Source organism: Acartia tonsa, chromosome 1, assembly GCF_053477335.1.
Source record: "Acartia tonsa isolate MP-2025a chromosome 1, ASM5347733v1, whole genome shotgun sequence".
In the NCBI taxonomy this organism is placed as follows: domain Eukaryota; kingdom Metazoa; phylum Arthropoda; class Copepoda; order Calanoida; family Acartiidae; genus Acartia; species Acartia tonsa.
The window spans coordinates 14,625,217-14,646,421 of NC_137260.1; the positions used below are offsets into that span (position 1 = coordinate 14,625,217).

At 32.4% G+C, this 21,205-nt stretch overlaps 2 protein-coding genes across 2 annotated transcripts in view; one reads left to right on the forward strand and one right to left on the reverse strand.

Annotated features, from left to right (window-relative positions):
* LOC145313484 (serine-protein kinase ATM-like) overlaps positions 1-16,499 on the forward strand; it is a 28,267-nt gene extending 11,768 nt beyond the window's left edge. Inside the window, exons 17-42 of the mRNA XM_080152921.1 lie at positions 39-169; positions 426-618; positions 793-1,120; positions 1,459-1,550; positions 1,780-1,885; positions 2,127-2,280; positions 2,637-2,768; positions 2,916-3,049; positions 3,301-3,627; positions 3,764-4,499; positions 4,670-4,835; positions 5,190-5,345; positions 5,525-8,197; positions 8,573-8,756; positions 9,014-9,099; positions 9,432-9,591; positions 9,945-10,122; positions 10,507-10,599; positions 11,026-11,126; positions 11,918-12,119; positions 12,428-12,474; positions 12,771-12,954; positions 13,506-13,572; positions 14,014-14,126; positions 14,500-14,576; positions 15,904-16,499. Coding sequence (XP_080009047.1) covers positions 39-169; positions 426-618; positions 793-1,120; positions 1,459-1,550; positions 1,780-1,885; positions 2,127-2,280; positions 2,637-2,768; positions 2,916-3,049; positions 3,301-3,627; positions 3,764-4,499; positions 4,670-4,835; positions 5,190-5,345; positions 5,525-8,197; positions 8,573-8,756; positions 9,014-9,099; positions 9,432-9,591; positions 9,945-10,122; positions 10,507-10,599; positions 11,026-11,126; positions 11,918-12,119; positions 12,428-12,474; positions 12,771-12,954; positions 13,506-13,572; positions 14,014-14,126; positions 14,500-14,576; positions 15,904-15,986 — 6,903 coding nt within the window. The 3' untranslated portion in view covers positions 15,987-16,499. The remainder of the gene's footprint in view (positions 1-38; positions 170-425; positions 619-792; positions 1,121-1,458; positions 1,551-1,779; positions 1,886-2,126; positions 2,281-2,636; positions 2,769-2,915; positions 3,050-3,300; positions 3,628-3,763; positions 4,500-4,669; positions 4,836-5,189; positions 5,346-5,524; positions 8,198-8,572; positions 8,757-9,013; positions 9,100-9,431; positions 9,592-9,944; positions 10,123-10,506; positions 10,600-11,025; positions 11,127-11,917; positions 12,120-12,427; positions 12,475-12,770; positions 12,955-13,505; positions 13,573-14,013; positions 14,127-14,499; positions 14,577-15,903) is intronic.
* Positions 16,500-18,343: 1,844 nt separating this feature from the next.
* The window catches only part of LOC145326494 (uncharacterized), a 78,590-nt gene continuing 75,728 nt past the window's right edge, over positions 18,344-21,205 (reverse strand). The window contains exons 12-13 of the mRNA XM_080169868.1: positions 21,028-21,126; positions 18,344-19,436 (exon numbers count right to left, since the gene is read on the reverse strand). Of these exons, the coding sequence (XP_080025994.1) occupies positions 19,311-19,436; positions 21,028-21,126 (225 nt within the window). The 3' untranslated portion in view covers positions 18,344-19,310. The remainder of the gene's footprint in view (positions 19,437-21,027; positions 21,127-21,205) is intronic.

Here is a 21,205-nt window from a genome sequence, read left to right on the forward strand (position 1 = left end):
ACCTCTTGAAAAGTACTTGTTATTTATTGTATTTTTAGATGAAAAGCAATTGGAAGACCATTAGGAGAGGAACCGAAACTAGTCAAAGAGAACTGACCACTCTAGAACAAGATCTTTTAGCTATTGATCATGTTTTACCTTTAACCAAAGTCAAGACTGATAAAAACAGGTGACTAGCATTTTTAATAGTGTAATTATTCTACAACTATGTTATAGCAAAATTGACTGTGTGTTTATTGACGGTCTTAAACAGTTAAACACAGAAGATTATTAAAAGCTATAATTAATCTATCAATTAAGTTATTAATTGAGAAATCATAAAAAATGTATTTTTCATAAAATATAATGAATACCTAGATATTTCTTCGTTTATTTATATTGTCTACATAATTCAATTTATTTTTTATACGCCATATGAATTTTAGTGGTGAACTTGAACCAGTGACCAACCTGCGGAGAAGCTTACTGCCCAAGCTGTGTGACGAGGTTGAGTCAAACCTAAGCAAGGACAGCTGTTCCCATATATCCAGCGCAGGACTGGAACCACAAGCTGTCAAAACAGCTTTGGGCAAGTGTTTAGCGATGCTTTACTATCTAGCAGCTATTTTAACATCAAAGGTATTTTAATAAAATATTTTCAAATAAGAAATGTCGGTTTAACAAAAAGGTACCAAGAATGAAATTATGATTGAATCATCGTGTCAGTGCTTTGTAGCATTTCGAACCATACAAGTAATTTCATAATTTATTAAAGTTACAATTTGTTCATTATTCATTTAATTTTTTTATCAGACAAGCCCCCCAAGAGAAACTGACAAAGTTCAGAAACTCCAATACATCTCCAAACTAATGTTCCAAAAATCAGCTGATTTATCAGTGAAAATATTAAAGAAACAAAGAGGAAGCACCAACAAAGCTGTAAGTGAAACTCTAGTGGAAGCTTGGACATGGTTTTGGCGGGAGTTGAAGAATGTTGAAACAGCTGGAGTAAATCTTACCTGGATAGCCAATGATGAATGTGTCTGGTTGCAAAATCTGCTGGGTCAGCTGAAAGAAGTGGCGGAATTAGTTCAGAATGGAAAGATGAAAATAAGGGAGGCCGCCTCTCAGCAAAGCTCAGGTCAATCCTATTATATAAAGAAGTTATCTTTTTTCTGTAGCAAAGGATCACGCTACTTCTTTACAGTGAACCTTATTATTGGTAAATGGATGGTTTTTAACTAGTTTTTGGGAGGGTAACTCAACCCTCCAAAGAGAAATCACCCCTAGAATAAATTAACCCTCCCTTAACATATTTTTTTGTTTTAAGAATTAACTTAACTGCCTCTAGAGGCTTCTCCCCTAGTATTTTAATATTGTAGAATTATGAGTTATTTTTTAACATATAGTTTTAAATAAGGTATATTTCCATACCTACCTACCCAGAAATTTTTTTTTTTATCTTCTCTATTAATTTAGGTGACAGTGGCTATAACCCTTTTGATGATTTTAATACAAGCTCCGCTCCCTCGCAACAAGAACAGACAAATGGGTCAAGTCAACAACATCAACAGGAATTAAATAGATTTCATTTAATCATATAATGGTGTTTTAATTCAAATAAAACCTTTTGCCACCGTTTCAGCCTTTAAATTGTTTTTTTCTGAAATGTTGGGTTTAAATTTTTATGGGTAAATCTAAGTAATTTAACCAACTAAATCATAAATTTTTATTATCAAACAATACAAAAGAAAACTTTTAGCATACAATTACCTAGGTACCTATTTAATGATTGATAATCAGACAATGTCAGCTGACCTACACGTTGAAAATTCCGCAGAAGATGAAGAGGATATGAAACTTATTGAATCTGCCCTCAAATCTCTCATCACATTTGAGAATCTAGGTTGGATATTTTCGATTTAGTTTAGCAATTATTAGGGAATATGACTAAGATCGATAAATTAACCTTTTAATTTATACCTTAATGATAGAAATAAATATTCTTACAATGTTTATAAGAAATGTGTTACTTAAAATTAGGTATTTGTATTTCTGTTTGATTCTACAATAAAAAGAGGATTTATTACCTTTGAATTATGTGTTTTTTAAAATAAACTTAAAAGTTAATAGACTTATTAATTCAGAGCTATCAACATGCCTAGAAGAAGTAGAGATTCGAAGATTTGGAATATTGGAGAATCTTATACTCACTCACAACCTGTGGGAACTTTCACCTTCTGTACTTCAACTGGTCACTGGTTTGATAGTCCATCTTCTTAAATCACCATCTTTGACTGAGTAAGTTATTATTAGTATATATCATTTAGGTCATAGTAAAAACTTTGTTCTGAGATCACTGAGTTTTAATAATTCTTTCATTTCTAATATTATATTAGTATGTTTCTAAATATCTTAACTTCTTAATTTAAAGATACAATAGGTATTTATTGTTCTTTATTGTTTCCTTGACTTTTTCATTGCCTTTGATAGTTGTATATATTATATATATTCAAGAATCAAAAGATAGCGACTCTACTTTTTGTTAGGGACTTCCTCTTAGGATAGTCATATAATTTATTTATAATTTGGAGGGGGTGGACTAAATTTGCGGCCTAATCCTGATATTTCATTTCATTGCAATCTTAATTTTTCAGAGTTGTGTTGGAAAGAATATGTGGAATCCTGCGACAATATGCCAAGAACTCAATGCAGGCCAAATTATTCGATCCTACAGGCATGGAATGTGTACTAACTATACTTCAACATTTGTTACCTCATGTTTGCAGGTATTATTTATAGTGCTATGTCCCTAGAGGACCCTATAAGTTTTCGAAATATTAGCTCTTAAGTTCTTACAAAATTGCTGCTATTGCATAAAATATTTATTTCTTCCTCATTCAGGATTTTTATATGACAAATATCTTTTTTTTCAGGATAAACTCAGTAACCTGCGGCGCTACTGTGGAACGGCTGTTACCTGTTATAGTTAGATTAAACTCGAAGCATAATTATACAAGACTAGGACCTGACTTTACTCTTCATTTGGTGAACACAATAGCTGCATTTGGTGAGTCGAAAATTATTTGTATACCTAATTTTGTAAAAACAAGCAGAAATTATATCAGTCAGACTTAAGGTTTTGAAATCAGACATCTAGCGAGGGGACGGGGGGCGATAGAAAAATGTTTTTTTTTTTTGTATGAACTCCTTTATTATTGGTGCAGACTTAATGTCAATGGTTATATCGAGGTATGTTGTCTTTTAGTAGCTTGTAACTGTTTAGAACTTGTTTTATCATTCTTTCATTGTTACTTTCAGGGGAGGAGAAAGGAGATTTTACCTGGCTGAAATGGGGACCAGGAATCCACAATATCTCATCTATACCAGCCTCCAGCTATGGCATAGATTCAGATGAAAACATCCCTCTTGTCCATTGCCTCCCAAGATATCTAACCCATCCCTCACAGAAAGTGCGCCTGACCGCTGCCAGATGCCTAATTAGCTCTGCATCATTTGATGTTGGCAGATTTTACAAGGATATCAAGCCACATATTGTTGAAGATTTGGGTAACATAATCTTTTATGCAAAGCTACCGGATCCCGAGAAAATTTCGAGGATTAAAACAGAGATTTTTTTATGCATAGGTAAAACACTTTATTTTTACTCAATGTTTTTGTTTATCTTATTGCATATCTAATATAACAAATAAAATGAAGATTAAGGTTTGCTTTTTATTTGAAATTACCAACATTCTTTTAATGTTTTCTTGTTTATATTCAGGATTAGCTGGGTGTGATAAATCTTTTACAAGACAGGCCCTATCAGCCATTTACTGTGCTGACCGAAAGCAGGGCAAAGCAATTTCATTGCCTTCTGCCAACAAACTTGTTGCTACCATCACCGGATTTGAAAATGAAGTGGTTGTATTTGAATCCTGCTTGGCTGGTGTTGTTTATGATTTTCTACAACATTTTGGTGTATCCGGAGAGGATATAGGCAAATTTTGGAAAGATAAGGAAGATTTTGGAACGACGGTCATGAAATATTCTTTGTTGCCTGTTGTTTTGTTACAATCTCCTGATTCATCAAGACTGAAAGCTGTTGCACAAGCACTCAAACTATCTGCCCATGATTTTGTGAAGGAGAATAGAAAAGTACTCCTTCCATTTGTGATTATTGGTGAAGCAATTAAAGAGTTGACCAACCTTAGTTCGGACATGAAGAATATTGTTAAACTTGGAGAAATGATTGGAGGTTTTGATCTTGAGGAGCCAAGCATTGAAGAAATAACAGAAACAATTTTCTACGCTTTCAGCATGATTGATAACAAGATTGACCTCAATAACAAGTATGATATTGATGAAGATTATATTCATATTCTGAGTGAGCAACATGTTTTAACTGCTAAAGTTGTTGGACATCTCGAGGATTATTTGGCTATGGTTTTGAAAGCTAGAAATGTTTATGAGTATATGTGCAGAAAGAAGCCCAGCTCTATTTCGGAGCTGTGTTTGAGGTTAGTAATTATAATGTTAATTTTATTATTTTGACCAACTTCCTATTGAATTTTTAGTTTCGTTAAAATAATTTTTTTTTATTGAAAAAAATTTGTCACTATATAGGTATATTATTTCTTTCCTATTGACTTGATTATGATACCATATACATATTTCTAATTTTGTTAAGGTTATGTTTAAAGTTGGATTCTGCCTACAAAGGAGACAAACTCCAATGTCTATCCTCCCTTACAATGTGGCTTAACTGCTTGTTTAAAGCTAAACCTGAAAGCATAGCTTCCTCCCTGCCGTTTGTTACTGTTTATACCTGTCAGAGACTTCTTAATTTTGTACAGGTAGGATTGTTTTTATACCTAAAACTTTTTATTTTGAGAAAAAGTCATTTAGTTTTAGATTTTCCACTGATTTTTAAAAATCATTTCTCATCATTTGTATGACCCTAATGCCCTCTAAGTCAATGGTCTCCAAAATGTTTTTATGTTCTGTCTGTCTTTTTAAAAATTTTCCTGTTCTTGTTATAACCTCCTCATTTGCCGTATCTATTTTTCGGTTTAAAGAATAAGAAAATAATTATCTGTCGTTCTATGCAGTAATTGGATGTCTATCTACCAACGTAGTAAGAAGTAAATACTTAGGTGTCGAGAAACATTGATGAATTCTAAAAAAAATTAGATTTTAATTTAATCTAGAATGAAAGAGATGTTTCCTGCAAAGTTGTAGCAATGGATACACTATGCAAGTTTGTGCGCCATCTTATGGAGATATCTCCAACTAATATTGTCCTGTATGCTGTAGAACTCAATACATGTCTTATTTCAATTATCAAGGACAATCAAGAGTCAAAGGTGAGAATATTTTATTAATGCAGAGACCATCTAATTAAAGGATGGCCATTTGTTTCTAATAATCAATTAATAGGTATTTTATTTTTATGCAAAGTATTTTAATTGAAAACACAAAATCTTTTGTTGTAACGTCTAGAATTAAAAAATCTCAGAAGGAATTCTTATATGTCTTTTTACAGGTCTCCAACCAAGCAAAGTCATTGTTAGAATATCTTTTTGTGGAGAACACAACTAAATTTTCCAGTATTTTAACAAGACTGGAATCATATCCTGATACCAATGACTTTTCAATTCTTTGTGGTGCAACCAGCAGATATACTGACAACCAAAGCTTAGAACATATGCTTACCAACTTTCTTATTATTGCTGACAATGTTCCTGAAGAATTTATTGCCAATAGCCTCACAATTCTTAAGCATAGTCTGACTGTTAAGTTAGCAGAATTGTCAAATCTTATTGAATCATCGCCTAACCTTATTTATTCATTAGTTAAGAAGCTTTTTGTTTTAATGAATTCCAAGAAGCAGTCAATTTCAACCTTAAGCATGGACTGTTTGGGAGTATTGGGACCAATTGAGTTATCACCAACAGAATCTGCAGAAACACCAGTAATGTCAGACCTGTCAAGACCAGCTACATTCTACATCAAGATTGTTACAAGTGAAATTCTTAAACAATTGAAGTCATCACATGGTCAATCCAGTCTGGAACTGTTCACAACATTGCAGAAAATTTTTAGCACAACCCAAGAAGGAGCTAACTTTAATTTTAATGAGTTTGAAAAGAATGCAAGTTTAATGAAAGCCCTTCAAGATAAGAAAACTACATCAAACTCCAAACATAATAGCATGTCAACTGATTCTGAAACTTTTGATATGATCAATGACTCTCCTGTTTGGAATTGTGATAATTATTCTTATGAGGAATGGTTGAAAAAACTGACAGACATTCTACTACAGGGTATTGGTAATTATACAGTCTTATCATGCATGTCACAGTTATGTAAAACTAATGTTGCCCTTTGTGAACTCATTTTCCCATACATAATACACGAATACCTACTAGCGAATGTTGAAATAGGGATTGTTATTTCATCTAAAATCAATGATACTATCAGCAATCTTATTAAATATGACCAAACAATGAATGATGGCACAAAGAAGAGCTCTGATAAGCAAAAGAAGAAACTGTTGGTGGATTTGATATCATATTTAAGATCAGTAGAAAGACCACAAGAATTGGTCAACAATATAAAGTTACAAAGCTGGGAAAATAACTTCTGGATTGGGGACATTGACTATCTAGCAGCTGCTCAACTTGCCCTGGATTGTGATGAATATTTATCCGCCATTTTGTTTTCTGAACTCTGGATTAGCCAACAAGATTTTAATCTTATCCATTCTGAAAGAAATCATTTTAGACCAATTCTGAGTCATTTACAAATAAGTTGTCCTGATGCTACTGAAAGTTTAAAAGAAATTTTAACCAAATCTAGCCTTAAACTTGAAGATAAGGATATGACTAAAGGAATTTCAACCATCCTTTCTAAATCTTCAGATATTAAAAGCTTGACTCTTGTTGACATTGTAGCAGAAAAGTGCCCAGAATCAAGAACTAAACTAGTGATCTCAATGTATGAATCAGGAATGTTTCATACTCTTTCTCAATACATTGGATCTTTAAAATCTGAAGAGAAAGCAAAGTTGTCAGATTTACAGGCAGAATGCAGTTGGAATCTGGGTAAATGGGATGATATTGGCAGCACATCTGAAGATACTCCAAGCTTTAATAGATGCATCTTGGGAGGACTTCAAGCTGTTAGACAGAATGACAACAATCAACTTGAGAATTGGACAAATTTAGCTCAAGTAACTCTCAAGAACAATAGTCTTGTTGGGACAATATCATCAAAGACTGACTGCAATCTTCTGCTTACTAAACTCAAACAAATATCCGAAATTGAACTTTTTACAGATAACAAATCAGATGAGGATATAGAAAGGATCATTAAAACCTGTTTACAAAAGGATGCCTTGTTATACAAATCTTCTTGTAAGCTTGAACAGGTTTATAATCTACGAAAAGCATTGGTTGACTGTTCTGTTAGTCTTTCAAGTGCACAATCTCAAAAAGAAAATGTTGAATTATGTTCAGGTGCTCGGAAAGCAGGATATTATCCATTTTGCTACAGAATTATTGAACAACTGAGTGAACAAAATCTACCAGACTTGCAAGTTGAAACTGCTAAAATTCAATGGCAGCAAGGTTTTCAAAAGGAGGCAATTCAAACAGCTTGTAATGTTAAGACAGCTGCTAATCAAGATACAGAATTCTATGCCAATTTATTGGTTACTTTAGGCAACTGGATGAATATTCAAAGAACAGAATCATCTTCTGTAATACTAGAAGAATATTATCTTAAGGCTGTTCAAATCCTTGAAAAAGAAGTTGATGATAAATCTAATGAGAAAGAAGGTCTCATAGAAGCTTACATAAGCCTCGCAAAGCTTGCAGATCAACACTTTAGAAAAGCTGATGAGTATATTGAAAGCTCAGAATTCAAGGAGCGCAAAGAGAATCTTGAAATACGCTTGAAAGAAGATCGTAAGTGGAAAGAACAGAGAGCAACAGAAAAGAATCATGCTGTCAAAACTGCTTTCGTTATAAAAGAACGTTTTGCCAAACTGGATAAGTTAGAAATTGAGAGGTGCTACAAAGACCGTGAGCATTATTTAGATATTGCTATAGAGAATTATATGAAGGTGCTGCAACATGGAAATAACTCATTGGCTGTTTACAGGTTTCTCTCACTGTGGCTGGGCAATAGTGAGCTTCAAACTATCAACACACAGGCAAAGAAAATATAAGGATTTTAAAACTTTATTATAATTTATTCATCATTCAAAATAAAATAATAAACCCATTGAAAATTTGTGGGGAAAACACTGGCTTTAAAGTAAAAAAATAAGTTTTTAGACAGTAGGTAATGTGCCATCACTGCATTTATAACCAATTTGAATTGATATTGGTTATAAGTCCATGTTTGCAAAAAAAAAATACTTTCCATCTTTAGCTTCAATAAAAAGTTATTTTATAATAATAGTATTTTATTTTGCTCCTCTGTTACAAGGCGCAAAAATCAATTTATTTAATAGCTTCGAATCATTAAATGTTGTCATCCTTGTTGATAATTTAAAATGATATCTTTAAATTAACTTTATACGAAGGTGAATTCAAAGCTATCAGGAATACCATCATATAGACTTGTACCTCTCTTGTATCAAATGGCCGCCAGAATGTCAAGTACAAAGGATCAAGATGCAAACAGTTTTGCTGTCATTATTTATAATCTGATCAAGAGATGCTGTATTGAACACCCACATCATGCCTTGCCGATTGTCTTTGCACTAAAGGGATATCTTTGATTTAGAATCAACTGTTTATTTATTGTTATTAACAAGAAAACTATATTTTTTTACAGTAGTTAGAATAAATATAAAATGAGGTATTTTTTTAACGTAGTTATTATTCCTATAAATTTTCCCTTCAGGTGGTATTTTTCATATGAAGAGTAACGCAATTAATCTGCAACTTTACCCGTTGTTATCATTATTGAGACAGCTTGAATTAAAACTTCAAATATGCTAAATCAAAGAAAATTGATTAATAGAATGCCTCAATGGATGAAATGATTGAGAAGAAACTGAAACCAGAAAGTGTAGCAGTTGATGAACGCGGCATTGCTGCTAATCAGGTAAAAATCCTTCAAATTTTGGATAAATTTTCTAAAAAACAGGGGTTTTTTTTCAATTGAAAGCATTTTAGATGGATTTGGATATGAATTAAAGTAGATCTATATGCAGGTTTTATATCTAATACAGACCCTAAAGATTTTATTGTATTGTATTATTGATTTCTTTGCTCTTTTTATTAGAAAAAAAACACTATTACATTATTTTCAATACATTTTGCAACAAAACTTTCTCTAATTTAAATATGTTGTTTTTCCAAAGTTAATGTTTATTAGGTATATAACAGAACTGTCAATTAATTGTAGAAAAAATATAATTTAAGTATTTCTTTTAGATTATCAGCGAACTAGCAGCAGTGAAAGAAACCAAGGAACTGATACAGAATTATGACGTTCTCACAAACAGTATTATTGAAGTTGCCTATGAAGTTCCTCCTAAAGACGCTAGAGGGGCTATTCAGCTGTCGTCCAAGTTAAATTATGTCAAGATTAAAGGTGATTTGTTATTGATTTATCAGTTAACTGTTTTTCTGCATATTAATCATATCATATTGTGTTTGTTGCTTACGATTTTGATATCTACTGAACCGATTGAAATCTCCAGTTTATGGAAGGTTCTTTAATTCTGATATCTTAATTTTATTTTTAGGCTATTTTTCCTACTTTTCTTACTCCTTCGAATACATAGCTCCATGTTGCTAGAAGCGCAGCCGTTAGTATACAATATTATGCTATGTTTGTCAGTAATTAAGTTTGAGGCAAAATAGCTTATTACCTACAGATAAAATATTTCTGCACAAAATATGTAAGCATGCATTAATATCTAAACTTTATATAAAAATCTTCAGGATTGAATACCATCCCTGTTCTGACGGACACAATTCCTGTGAGACCAGACTCCAACTACACTAGTTACGCTGGCATCTACAGGTTCGAGCCATCCTACAAACTAGTGGGAGGTATCAATGCTCCCAAGAGGACGGAATGCATTGGCACTGATGGTGTTAAACGAGCACAGCTGATCAAAGGGATGTCCAACGATTTTAGTTTGTGCTACACTACATTTTTGTTTTGGTTGATATTCATAAATTTGAAATAATTCTCAGTTTGCTTGGATACTCACTGACTCAGTAGTAGAATAAGGAGAACATTGTAAATGTTGGAACGAAAGCTGAATGAAAAATGTTTATAAAAAAAAGTTTTCATTTCCAATAGCATTTAGTTATTACCAGGAATAAGGTATAACCAACTATCTAAAATAATATATGGGGGGCAAATGTTGACCCCAACGACAGCTGAAAAACGCGTATAGGTTTCGTGATTTTTTCCGAAATAATTTCATTTTTTGGTAGAAGCTGAGTTATTACTATCAGGTATTACTATTAAAATTATAAAATCTTTGGTCACCTCAGGAAAAGATGACTTACGACAGGACGCAGTTATGCAGCAAGTATTTGAATTAACCAACCAGTTGTTTACAGAGAGCAAAGATACTCAAGAACACAGGATTGTTAGTTGTATTAAAACTTAGATTTAACGGCTGTCACTAAATAGCCTTAATTAGCATTGATTTCCATTACGTTACCTATTCCATTAAATAAGATGTTGTTAGGTATTTTAATTATTTTGTAATGATGATTTAACCATTAATATCTCGAAAAAGGTTTTTAAGCCTATCATTTTTTCAGATAGGTTTGAAGCATTTTTTCTAATCCGGGTGGAAAAATCAATACACTTGAGGAAAAAAATTACCAAATAGGAATATGATTATCTGAAAACTATATTATATTCTTAAAACGTTAGATCATACCTTCTTAAAAATCCTTTTTGAGACAAATTGTATTATTTTGTTTTTTTTGCGATAAAACTCTTTTACCTTTGTGCTTTAGGTAATAATATAGGCCAATATAATTAACAACTATTTGTATGCAGACTAAAGATGAGAACCTACAAGATTATTCCCCTATCCCAGAGATCTGGAATTATGCAATGGTGCAGCAACACTTCACCCCTAGCTTCTATACTAATAGGTATAATAATGTTGTTTCCAGTATGGCTTCGAAACCGATTATATCCGATGGATTAGAACCGTTTCTCAGCTATACTGAAAAATTATGTATAGCATCGTATACAGACAATTTCCTTTGGATATTAAAATAAAAATCATAGAATTATTAGTAGTTTTGTTAGCCCAGGCCTTCGGCCCCCCGGGGTTAAATGCAGATTTTAGTCTTAATTTTCTGTATTTAGATATACGCGGAAAATTGTCTATAATATGATGCGCTAAATAACTAAATTTTACTCAGTTCTTGACAAAGTTTGCTGTCATTTTGTGACTGCCAGGATAATGATATTTAATTTTCAGTTGTACAATGCCTAGTCCTACCTAAACACTATGAAATTTTAAAAAGTCAAATAGTTTAAACCTCTTACTTTATTTGCAACTAGCGGCTACGCCCCTAGAGGCCTCTAGGGGCACTTGAGGATGGGGGAGTCGAATTTGATAACCCAATTTCTTATTTTAGATTTTAAAAGAATCATTTTAGTTTTAAAAATTTAAAAAAAAATTTAATTTTATTTTTAATTTTGGGGGGGGGGTGTCTCACCCCCCAAGAAAATAGTTATAAACCTTCCCGGGACCTATGAGAAGCTACCCTGTTAAGGAAAACCCGATCGGTTCAGCGGTTAACGAGATCCTTCGGTACAAACACACAGACAAACAAACATCCTGTTACTTTAGTATAAGGATGAAATTGCGACAGAAAAAAAAACTAGAGGTGAAATGACATATTTTTTTAATCTAGAAAATTAATCTGTTTAGGAGATGATAAGAAGAGTGGTGTTCACTTCAGATACTACCCAAGCTCTCACAGCTATGGAGATATCTACACTTACTACACCAAGAATAATAAAGACCCAGAACGAATGTTTGCAAAGCTATGCAAGGAGTTCCCACCGGCGTTCAAGTTTTTCTTTCTGGAGAAGTTCTTGAGTCCCTTAGAGCACTACATGGCAAAAGCTAGGTATCGCATTTTGAAGAATAATTTTAGGAGAATATCCCTTAAACACAAATTATTTTATAACATTTTATTAATGGAATAAAATTGTCTCACTGTTAAAAAGATCATTAGTTCCAATTAGGATGTATGAAATGAGTTAAAACAATATTAAAAAATTGACTTTCCCTTATAAATATTACCTACAGTATTTTGTGTACGAAAAAAGTTTAAGGAAAATAATTCTTCTTTAAAATTAAATTAAATCTCTCTCTACCAAAAATACTGACTAATTTTAAATGATCTTGTAACGCTAAACTGTGTTATCGTTATAGGTATGCAAAGTCAGTTGCTGTATCTTCTATGGTTGGCTACATTCTAGGTAATACTCAGTTTCATATATTTAAGTATTTTACCTATTTTTTTCTGTTTTTGTAAACTTTAAAACCATTGATTTTTAATACAAATGCTCTTTTTCATATTATATATTTAGCTTGCCAAAGGATAGCATAATCTATTATAAAAAAAAATTTTGTACGTAGCGAAGGATCTCGCTAACCGCTGAACCGATATGGTCCTCTATACATAGATTTGGGGATGGGTTTAGGATATTTGTCTGCCACCTCCTTACCCCTTTGAAGACAGAGTTCCCTATACACTAGTATTTAAATATTTAAGGTTTGGGAGACAGACATCTGAGTAACATCCTGGTGGATTTAAAAACAGCTGAATTTGTGCACATCGACTTTGGCATCGCGTTTGACAAGGGCAAGATTCTGCCAACCCCAGAACTTGTTCCCTTTAGGCTGACCAGAGATGTTATTGACGGTTTTGGTCCACTTGGAATAGAGGGTGGCTTCAGGTATGTTTTTTTTTTATAAAAAGTTAATTCAAATCACCTTAAGTTGTTGCACCTAAGATCTTTCATATTCATGAAGTCTTTGAATACACTCAGTTCTTGTTTTAAAGGTCTTAATATACAAGTGGTGTGCACAGCTTTACACTCTGAGGTGTGAAACTATTAGGGGGTGAAGGCACCCTTCTCGATCATTTTTTTTCTGGATGGGGGGTCGTTGACAACTTTTTACTCTCCTCTACTGCGCGCAACCGGTTAAGATTATTAAAGGTCGAGGATTTCCTCCTGATATAACTTTTAATGTCACCTGCATGATATAGTAGTAGTAGGGTATATTTTTATCTATCAAAAACTATTTATATCCAACTTTCAGTCAGTATCATCATGATAGTTTTATTGTCTAAATTGTTATAAACAAAGAAATTTTAAGGTTTGTGTACGTTATTTTTGAGTAGTGGGAAACATAGAAGAAAAATGTTTGTTTGTTTGACTGTATATATAATATTGTAACCTAAATTGTGTCGCTGAGAAGAAAATTACTGTCATAAAACTTTCAGATTGAACTGTGAACGAAGCATGAGTGTGCTTAGAGAGAATAAAGAGAAATTACTCACTGTTTTAGAGGTCAGTAGGATTTCACTACTTATTCACATTTTCATATAAAAAAAAATATTTAGATTTTAGTAGTGCTGTTACTTTATAGCTTATGTCAATTTAATTACATCAGCTGGCTGCAGTTTGACAACCGTCTGTTTGCTTGTCTTAAAGAAACGTTATGGAGAGAAACGCAGACATCTTCGCTGTTATTTGAAATAGAATGTTTAATTTTTTGTGAAGATTTCCCTGTACCAATGAGCTTTCAGTGACGTGTTCCGTCATTCTGTCGGACATGCTAAAAAACATATACATATTTATTTTTGTGATTTTTCTAAATTCTAAAAAAATTCATGACCATTGAACATTTGCTTTTTTACATTTTACTCAGAGACACATGCACATAAACTGCAACAAACAAATACAATTTTGTCAGATATCTCTAGATTCTCAATTATTGATAATGTTCAGGTAATGTTACACGATCCCTTGTATGATTGGTCTGTTGGTCCTAGTAAGGTAGCTGCCAGGCAAGCCGGAGAGTGGGAACAGCTGAAGCAACAAGAGGCAGGACAGGGAAACAGGTATTGGAGAAATAACATGTTAGAAATATCGCCCTTAAATATTAAGAAACTTTAGTTATCAATTACACTTAATTAACTTAAATAAAGTGGCCTTAAGTATACGACACATGCTTTAAGTGCCTGAATAATAAATTGAAAATAGGGTTTTGAATAAGAAAATAACTACCGCTTCTTTAATGTTTTAAGTTAATTATGCTCCATAATGATTGGAATGTTGACAAGAAGTTTCAGCCTTCTATCTTAAATATTATAAACACCGAGAAAATCACATTTTCCCATAACATTAAGGACTGACGGACGGACAGTCATAGTGAATTGTAGAGTATCTCTACTACTAAAATATACACATGTCAACTGTATAAGTATTTTCTAGAATGGCTATAAGAGCACTGATGATGTTAAAGGAAAAGCTGGATGGAAGAAAGCATGGTTCATCTTTATCTGTTGCTGGTAAGCAGTAAACTTTTACACAGTTTCTAACGTTGTGACTTTGTGTCCATTTTGACCCACTGCAAATAAAAAGCTTAAATTATGATAAAATTAGACTGCATAGGAAGTTTAGATAAAACGAAAGGCATTTATAGTTAATAGTTCTACATTTATATATTATTTTGTAAGTCTGATTTTAAAATTTAAACTAATCAAATGGACAATAAACAGAATAAGAATTGCTACAACAACAAAAGCAAACTAAAGAAAAAAAAAGTAAAGGATTGAAAAATATTATAGAAGCATATTACTTTTTTTCATTTACTTTTCTATTTACATTTCTCGGGTGATATAAAAGATAAAAAGCTAACCTAATTTTTTTTGTGATAAAGAGCAATTTGTTGAAAAAATTCTAAGATATTCAGTTCGATTCAGCCAGGGTATTTGAGGATTTTATTTGAAGTTTTAGTTAATTTAGGAAATATGATGGGTTTGTTATAAAGCATAGATGAAATTAAGAGGACACTAATATGTTTTCTACCTTTTAACTTTACATTTCTATCTACCTCTACACATGTATAAAACTTTTAATTGACAAGCTTTGTCAGTAATAGAATAAGTTTATATGGAAGCGTATATCATAGTAAGATTAGAAACCTTTGATTTATGCAGGGAACTAAAGGGATACGACCATTGCCGATAAATTTATATGCATCCTCAATGATGAAACACAAAATTACCCCCTCTGTAAATAACTAGTGGTTGAAACATTTGGACACTCAACTTAATGAACCAAAAAATTAAAATTCAATATAAGTAGTCAAAGTTGTTAAGCTTACGAATAAGAACATGTTATTATACAAATTTTGGGACCAGTTTAATAAACATTTTCCCCTCCCTTCCTGTATTTATGAAACATTATTTGTGTGTAATTACTTTTTAACTTTACATTATACTTATATTAAAGTAACGGAGTGTCTGTAAATCTGTCCGTCTGTTCTTTTTTTATTTACAATGTAGTCCTGAGAAGGGGGGGGGACTTAACCCTTCCAAGATAAATCAACCCTAGAAAAATTACATAATAAAAATATTATAAGCTGAATTCAAAACTGGGATGGGACGATTCCACCCACCTCAAGTGCCAGTAGATGCTTCTAGGAACGTAGTTGCTAGTAATATTATAATCCTTTTATAATCTACAGAATTTCAATAATTTTAATGTGTAAAGATATTTTTTTTATTTGTACCTATGGAAAAATATTTTTTTATACAATTGGTTTAGGTTTTTAAAGATCTTGCTTGTTTTTTAGAAGATTTTCATATGTAATGAGTACCGAATACTTTTCAGGACAAGTTGGTGATCTGATACAGGAAGCTATGGATCCAGCACATCTAGCCAGGATATTTGTAGGTTGGGCGCCATGGTGCTGATCCAGGAAGCTTTGGATCCAGCCCACCTAGCCAGGATAGTTTTATGGTGGGAGCCTTGGTGCTGATTTATTCAGATGAAATTAAACAATTGCTAGGATTTCTAAAATTCTTTAGCCCCATAATTTAAATCTTCATTTGACCCCTGTTTAAACAAAATGGATTTTTTCTAAACATTTCTGAAACAACAGTACCTTAAAAGTAAACCAATAAAACACAAGAGGTGTTAAAACTTGCTTGTTTTTGAAACTCCCCGAAAATTAATTAAATGGACATTACTATTTAAATGAATTGGAAAATATAACAATGAAATTATTTAGTGAAACTTTAATATATCATGTATTTAGTACCTATTCATTTTAAGAATGATTTGTATTGTAAAACCTCAAAATGTATTTAATATTGATTTTGAGTATGCTTTATATTGTATTTTTTCTAACATTTACGCTTATAATATTATTGTGATAATGCCAATTGTGATGATATATTTTTTAACAAATAAATTGAAAAAAATCATCTTTTGTTTTTCTCTTTTAATCCAATTTGTATAACTAATATGTATTTTTGTAAACCTATGTAATTAACCAAGATTTCTTTTGGCTTTGGCCTCAAGGTTAAAGCTTTCTTGAATAAAGTTAATCTGAAAAGCATTCAATAAATGGTTGAGCTTTTAAAACGACTTTTAGTAAAAGTTGGTGCTCTGATCCAGGAAGCTTTGAATCCAGCCCATTTAGCCAGGATATTTGTATCGTGGATGCCCTGGTGCTGATTTATGCACTCAAAAGGAGTAAAAACTGATGATATTAGCAGAGCTACAGGATGCTAACTTAGGACTTAAGCTTCTTTGGGGTAAAATTGATGCTTACAAATATCACTGACTCGCAGCCCAAACCCTGGGGCGGGGGGAGGGAAGCTGTTGATTGATAATATAAAGGTTTAATTCCTAGGTTTGCTTCCTATGTCTGTAGTGGTTTCTGGTACAATATTAGTACCCATCCCTATAGGGGGGGGGGGGGGGGGGGTTGTCGATATTTCTGCTGCCCTGCATTAAACATATGTTCATGCTACATAAGTGTTGTTGTGATGATAATAGTTCTAATATAATTTATTACCATAGTTTCAAGTTTTAAAAGCGAAGGTTTTTCTATAATTAGGGTCGGTCCGTACGTCTGAGACGGATAGCTTTTTTCATTGATTTAGACATGTTAGAATTGTCCTATCGATTTCAAACTTTGCAAGGTAATTCCTGAAAAAGGTTAGGTACGATTTAGAAAGCGTTGCAACTCTATAATCATTACCAGGATGTCTGTACGTCCATTTTAAACATGTTGATTTTTTACATTTTAACAACTAATTCTTATGTGATCTTATTATCCGATTGTTCTGATTTTTGGTATACTGATTCCTAGGACAACTAAGTACAATATTACAAGCAAAGCAACTCTATAATCAGTCGGCGGGAAAACGGCGGCGGATCTTCATGAAATTTTAATACGTTATGTAGACATATAAGAAAAGCTTAAGTTTAAAATTTGAAGTCTCTAAGTCAAAAATTGCGGCCACAGGAGCCTTTTAAAGATTTCTGGAGACCTGGAGGATCATACCTGGAACCTGAAAGTGACTTGAACACCTGTATTTCATATAAGGATGTACTACTAGAGGATTTTTTAGAATTTTGCTATGAGAAAATGCTTTGTTTTAGTCAAAAAAAATATTTTTGCTCTTTACCTGGATGACCCTGCCAGGTTTGCTGGCATCCTGTGCCCGCCAGGATGGAGATATTCAAAAAATTCCAACTCTCAGTTATGTGTCATACCCCTACTTAAAAAGTCAAGCAGTTTGGGCTCTTTATATTTCACACACAGAAAATGAGATAGAAAAAAAACCCGACCGTTAAGGGTGGAATTTATTTTTGTAAATCATGTAAAATAACCAAGTGATTCGCAATAGAAGATGGAGTTTTCATTTGCCCCTATTGCCTAGGAGGTCCAACACGGATATATTTATCGGACAAAAGGTTGTCTTAGTTCTCATCCACTCTCCTAAAAAATAATGCGTTGAAATAAATTGATAACTGAAATTCTATCAAATGCATTGTAAAAGTCTAACCAACAGCTTTAAAGTCTTCTATGTCTTTTACTTCTCTACGGTAGTAAAAAAAGATTTCTTTACAAAGTTCACTTACATCCATTCCTTAGAAAGATTTACCCCATACACACAAATAGGAAAGATTTGGCTCCCCTTATAGTTATCATAGGTTGTTGGACCTGCCGTTAAGTAACCTTAGTTAATGGGGTTGCTATTATCATCTTACACAAGCCAAATAAGTTTTCTAACAAATAACTAATTCAATGCGAATATAAAAGGGAAACAATTTATTTTCAATTAAACAAAATATATTTACATAGAGTAGAAAATTAGATTTATATATCACAGGTTAAAATAATTTGGTTTTAATCAGGGCTCGGCAGCCGCAAGTAAGCCGAAAATTGTTTGGATGATTTTTGGAAAGGACTGATTACAGCATAAAGCATAGATTTATACAACATCCATCTTAATTTTTAAGTTATGGATATGACGTACAATCTACTGTTACTGGTAGCTTAATTGCGGTGGCCGAGCCCTGGTTTTAATTACATACAAATATTCAATCATGACTTGATGATGATATTCTTCAAGATTTTTAAAAATAAAAGCTTTTTTTCAGATAAATATAAAATAAAGATTCAAAAGGAGTTAAAAGTTTTTTAATTTTTTTTTTTGGTAACACTACTTAAAAATGGTGCATAAATCTATCTAACATAACTGTAGTGTATTTTTTTCATTTAGGATACCTAAATTGCAAATGAAACAAATTATTTCTTTGAACTTTTACTGAAATAAATACTAAATGTCCTACTTAAGGTGAATTTACTAAATAATTTAATTAATATCGTGATTTTTTTTGTAAAATTTAATCTGCGAATTTGCATCTATCTTAATTGCTCTAGAGTCTTTAAAGTGCTTTGTTCTTGTTTTATATCTAAAGCTAAAGATTTTATATATTTTTCACTTAAATATTTCTCCATTTTTTATCACAATGTTCTTTATTTTCTTTAAGTTTAGTCGATCCCCGTAGGGTTAGAGTCTTGACTAATTTTTTTGTCGGGTTAAGTGGCCTGGTTTATCACAATATTGTATGGTATGAATAGTTTGTAAACTAGGCCCAATGTTAGGCAGATCCCTGTAGGGTTAAATTTTGACTTTAGTAACTTAGGATTATTTTAAGTCATATCGTTGTATTTATGATTTGAATAGGCTGGCTGGGATTTTAACGGTCAGGTTTTGTTAGCTGGTGCCAGGATCCACCATGATGTTGGCCATACCCCTGCGGCGCCTCCGCCAGCCTCCAAGGCTCTGGCTGTACAGCTGCAGGGTCTGGAACCAGGTGTTAGTCATTACTTGGTCCTCAGCCTGAAAAAAAGGATTTATAATTTTCTGTCATTATTATCAGGGTTCGGAAGCCGCGCCTCAGCCGCGCATAAGCCTCAGTTTTAAAACTGCTTGTGAGCAGAAAAAGAAATTTTTGAAAGAAGGATTGTCTACTAAAGAGACAGTTTTATACATCCAGCTAAATTTTATAGTGATAAAATGACGATTTCACTGAGGCTTACGCGCGGCTTCCGATCCCTGATTATTATACAAATTATTTTTTTTTAAATTTCAAGCTTTAACATTAATATAAACTCTCTGGCGTATCATAATTTAAAATAGCTATGCGTACCTAGATTAACCTATAATATATAGGTAAGCGTAATATATTTCCAGAATGGCTTCGAAACCGATTAATATCCGCTGGATTAAAACCGGTTACTAGCCATACATACTTAAAAAACATGCATCGTATCATATTGTAGACAACTGCCCATGAATTATAAAGTGAAATCTTAATAACAAGTTTTAATAGTCCGGGCCTGGTTTTATTCTAACAATTTGCATTTTAATATCCGCGGAAAGCTGTCTATAATACCAATAGATCAATTACTATTCCAATTTTTAAATTATTTTATTTTAATATTTTCTCATATTTCTTCTATATTTACTTTTATCCCTACTTGAATAAACTACAATAACATTGCATTGTAATATTATGCAGGCTTACTCTAAATCCAATAAATATGTTTGATGTTGCCACTAATAAATCAAACTTTGACAGACAGAAAGCCGGTTCTAGTATTATTTACATCTCTTATTACATCATGGTGTTAACCTTTTTTGGTTGGTATAGTGTTGTCAAACTGTTTATAATACAATACTAGAAATCCCTTAGAGCATTGAGTGAGGAATAAAGGCACAAGGACTTTTCTTTTAATTATATTTATCACGAAACCTTTCAAAACAAGAATCTGATTTCTTTGGCATTTGAAAATCTGTTTCTTCAAGGCTAGACGTATAAACCCAAACAACAACTGAAAACCATTTTAATAAAAAGAAAAACGGCTTAGATACGCAATATTGAAGTTGGACAGGCAGAAACAAAGACATTACACTACTTCATCTGTAGACAACTGTAAACAAAATCATAGAACGACTGCAATTTCATTTTTATTACTTTTAAGCCACAAAATATTGAAAATCAGATGAAAAACGGTTAGGTTAAGCTATATTTTAATTAGTGAGACAAAAAAAAACATTTTAAAGACCATTATTTCAGAGGTACTTATGACATAGCAAATAAACAGAATCTTGGTAACAAGGTTGAATAGGTGGACAAGGTGAAAATAATACTCCTTTTCAATAATAAAAAGGGATAAGACAATGGCTGATGTACATCTCCAATGATGCAATATACAAAATTACCCCCTTCTGTAAATTAAAATCAGTGGTTTATACACTCAACTAAATGAACTAACCAATCAAAATTCAAGATAGTTCTCAAAGTTATTGAGTCACGAATAAGATAACGTCATTACAAAACTTTGGGGACCAGTGTAATAAACAGCCTAATGTCCCCTCCCTCCCTGAACTTACATCTATCTATATTCCTGACAAAGCTAGGTATTACCTTGAACAGAAGCGAATCCTTCGATCCAAATTCTTGTATTTCAAAACAGTCAGTCTCGGAATCCGCGTAAATCAGGGTGCGCCCCAGGTAAATTGGATCCTGAAATATATTTTATGTTAATCTCAGAAAATGCAACAAAAAAATACAATGATAAGTATTGTTAAACAATAAATTAAAC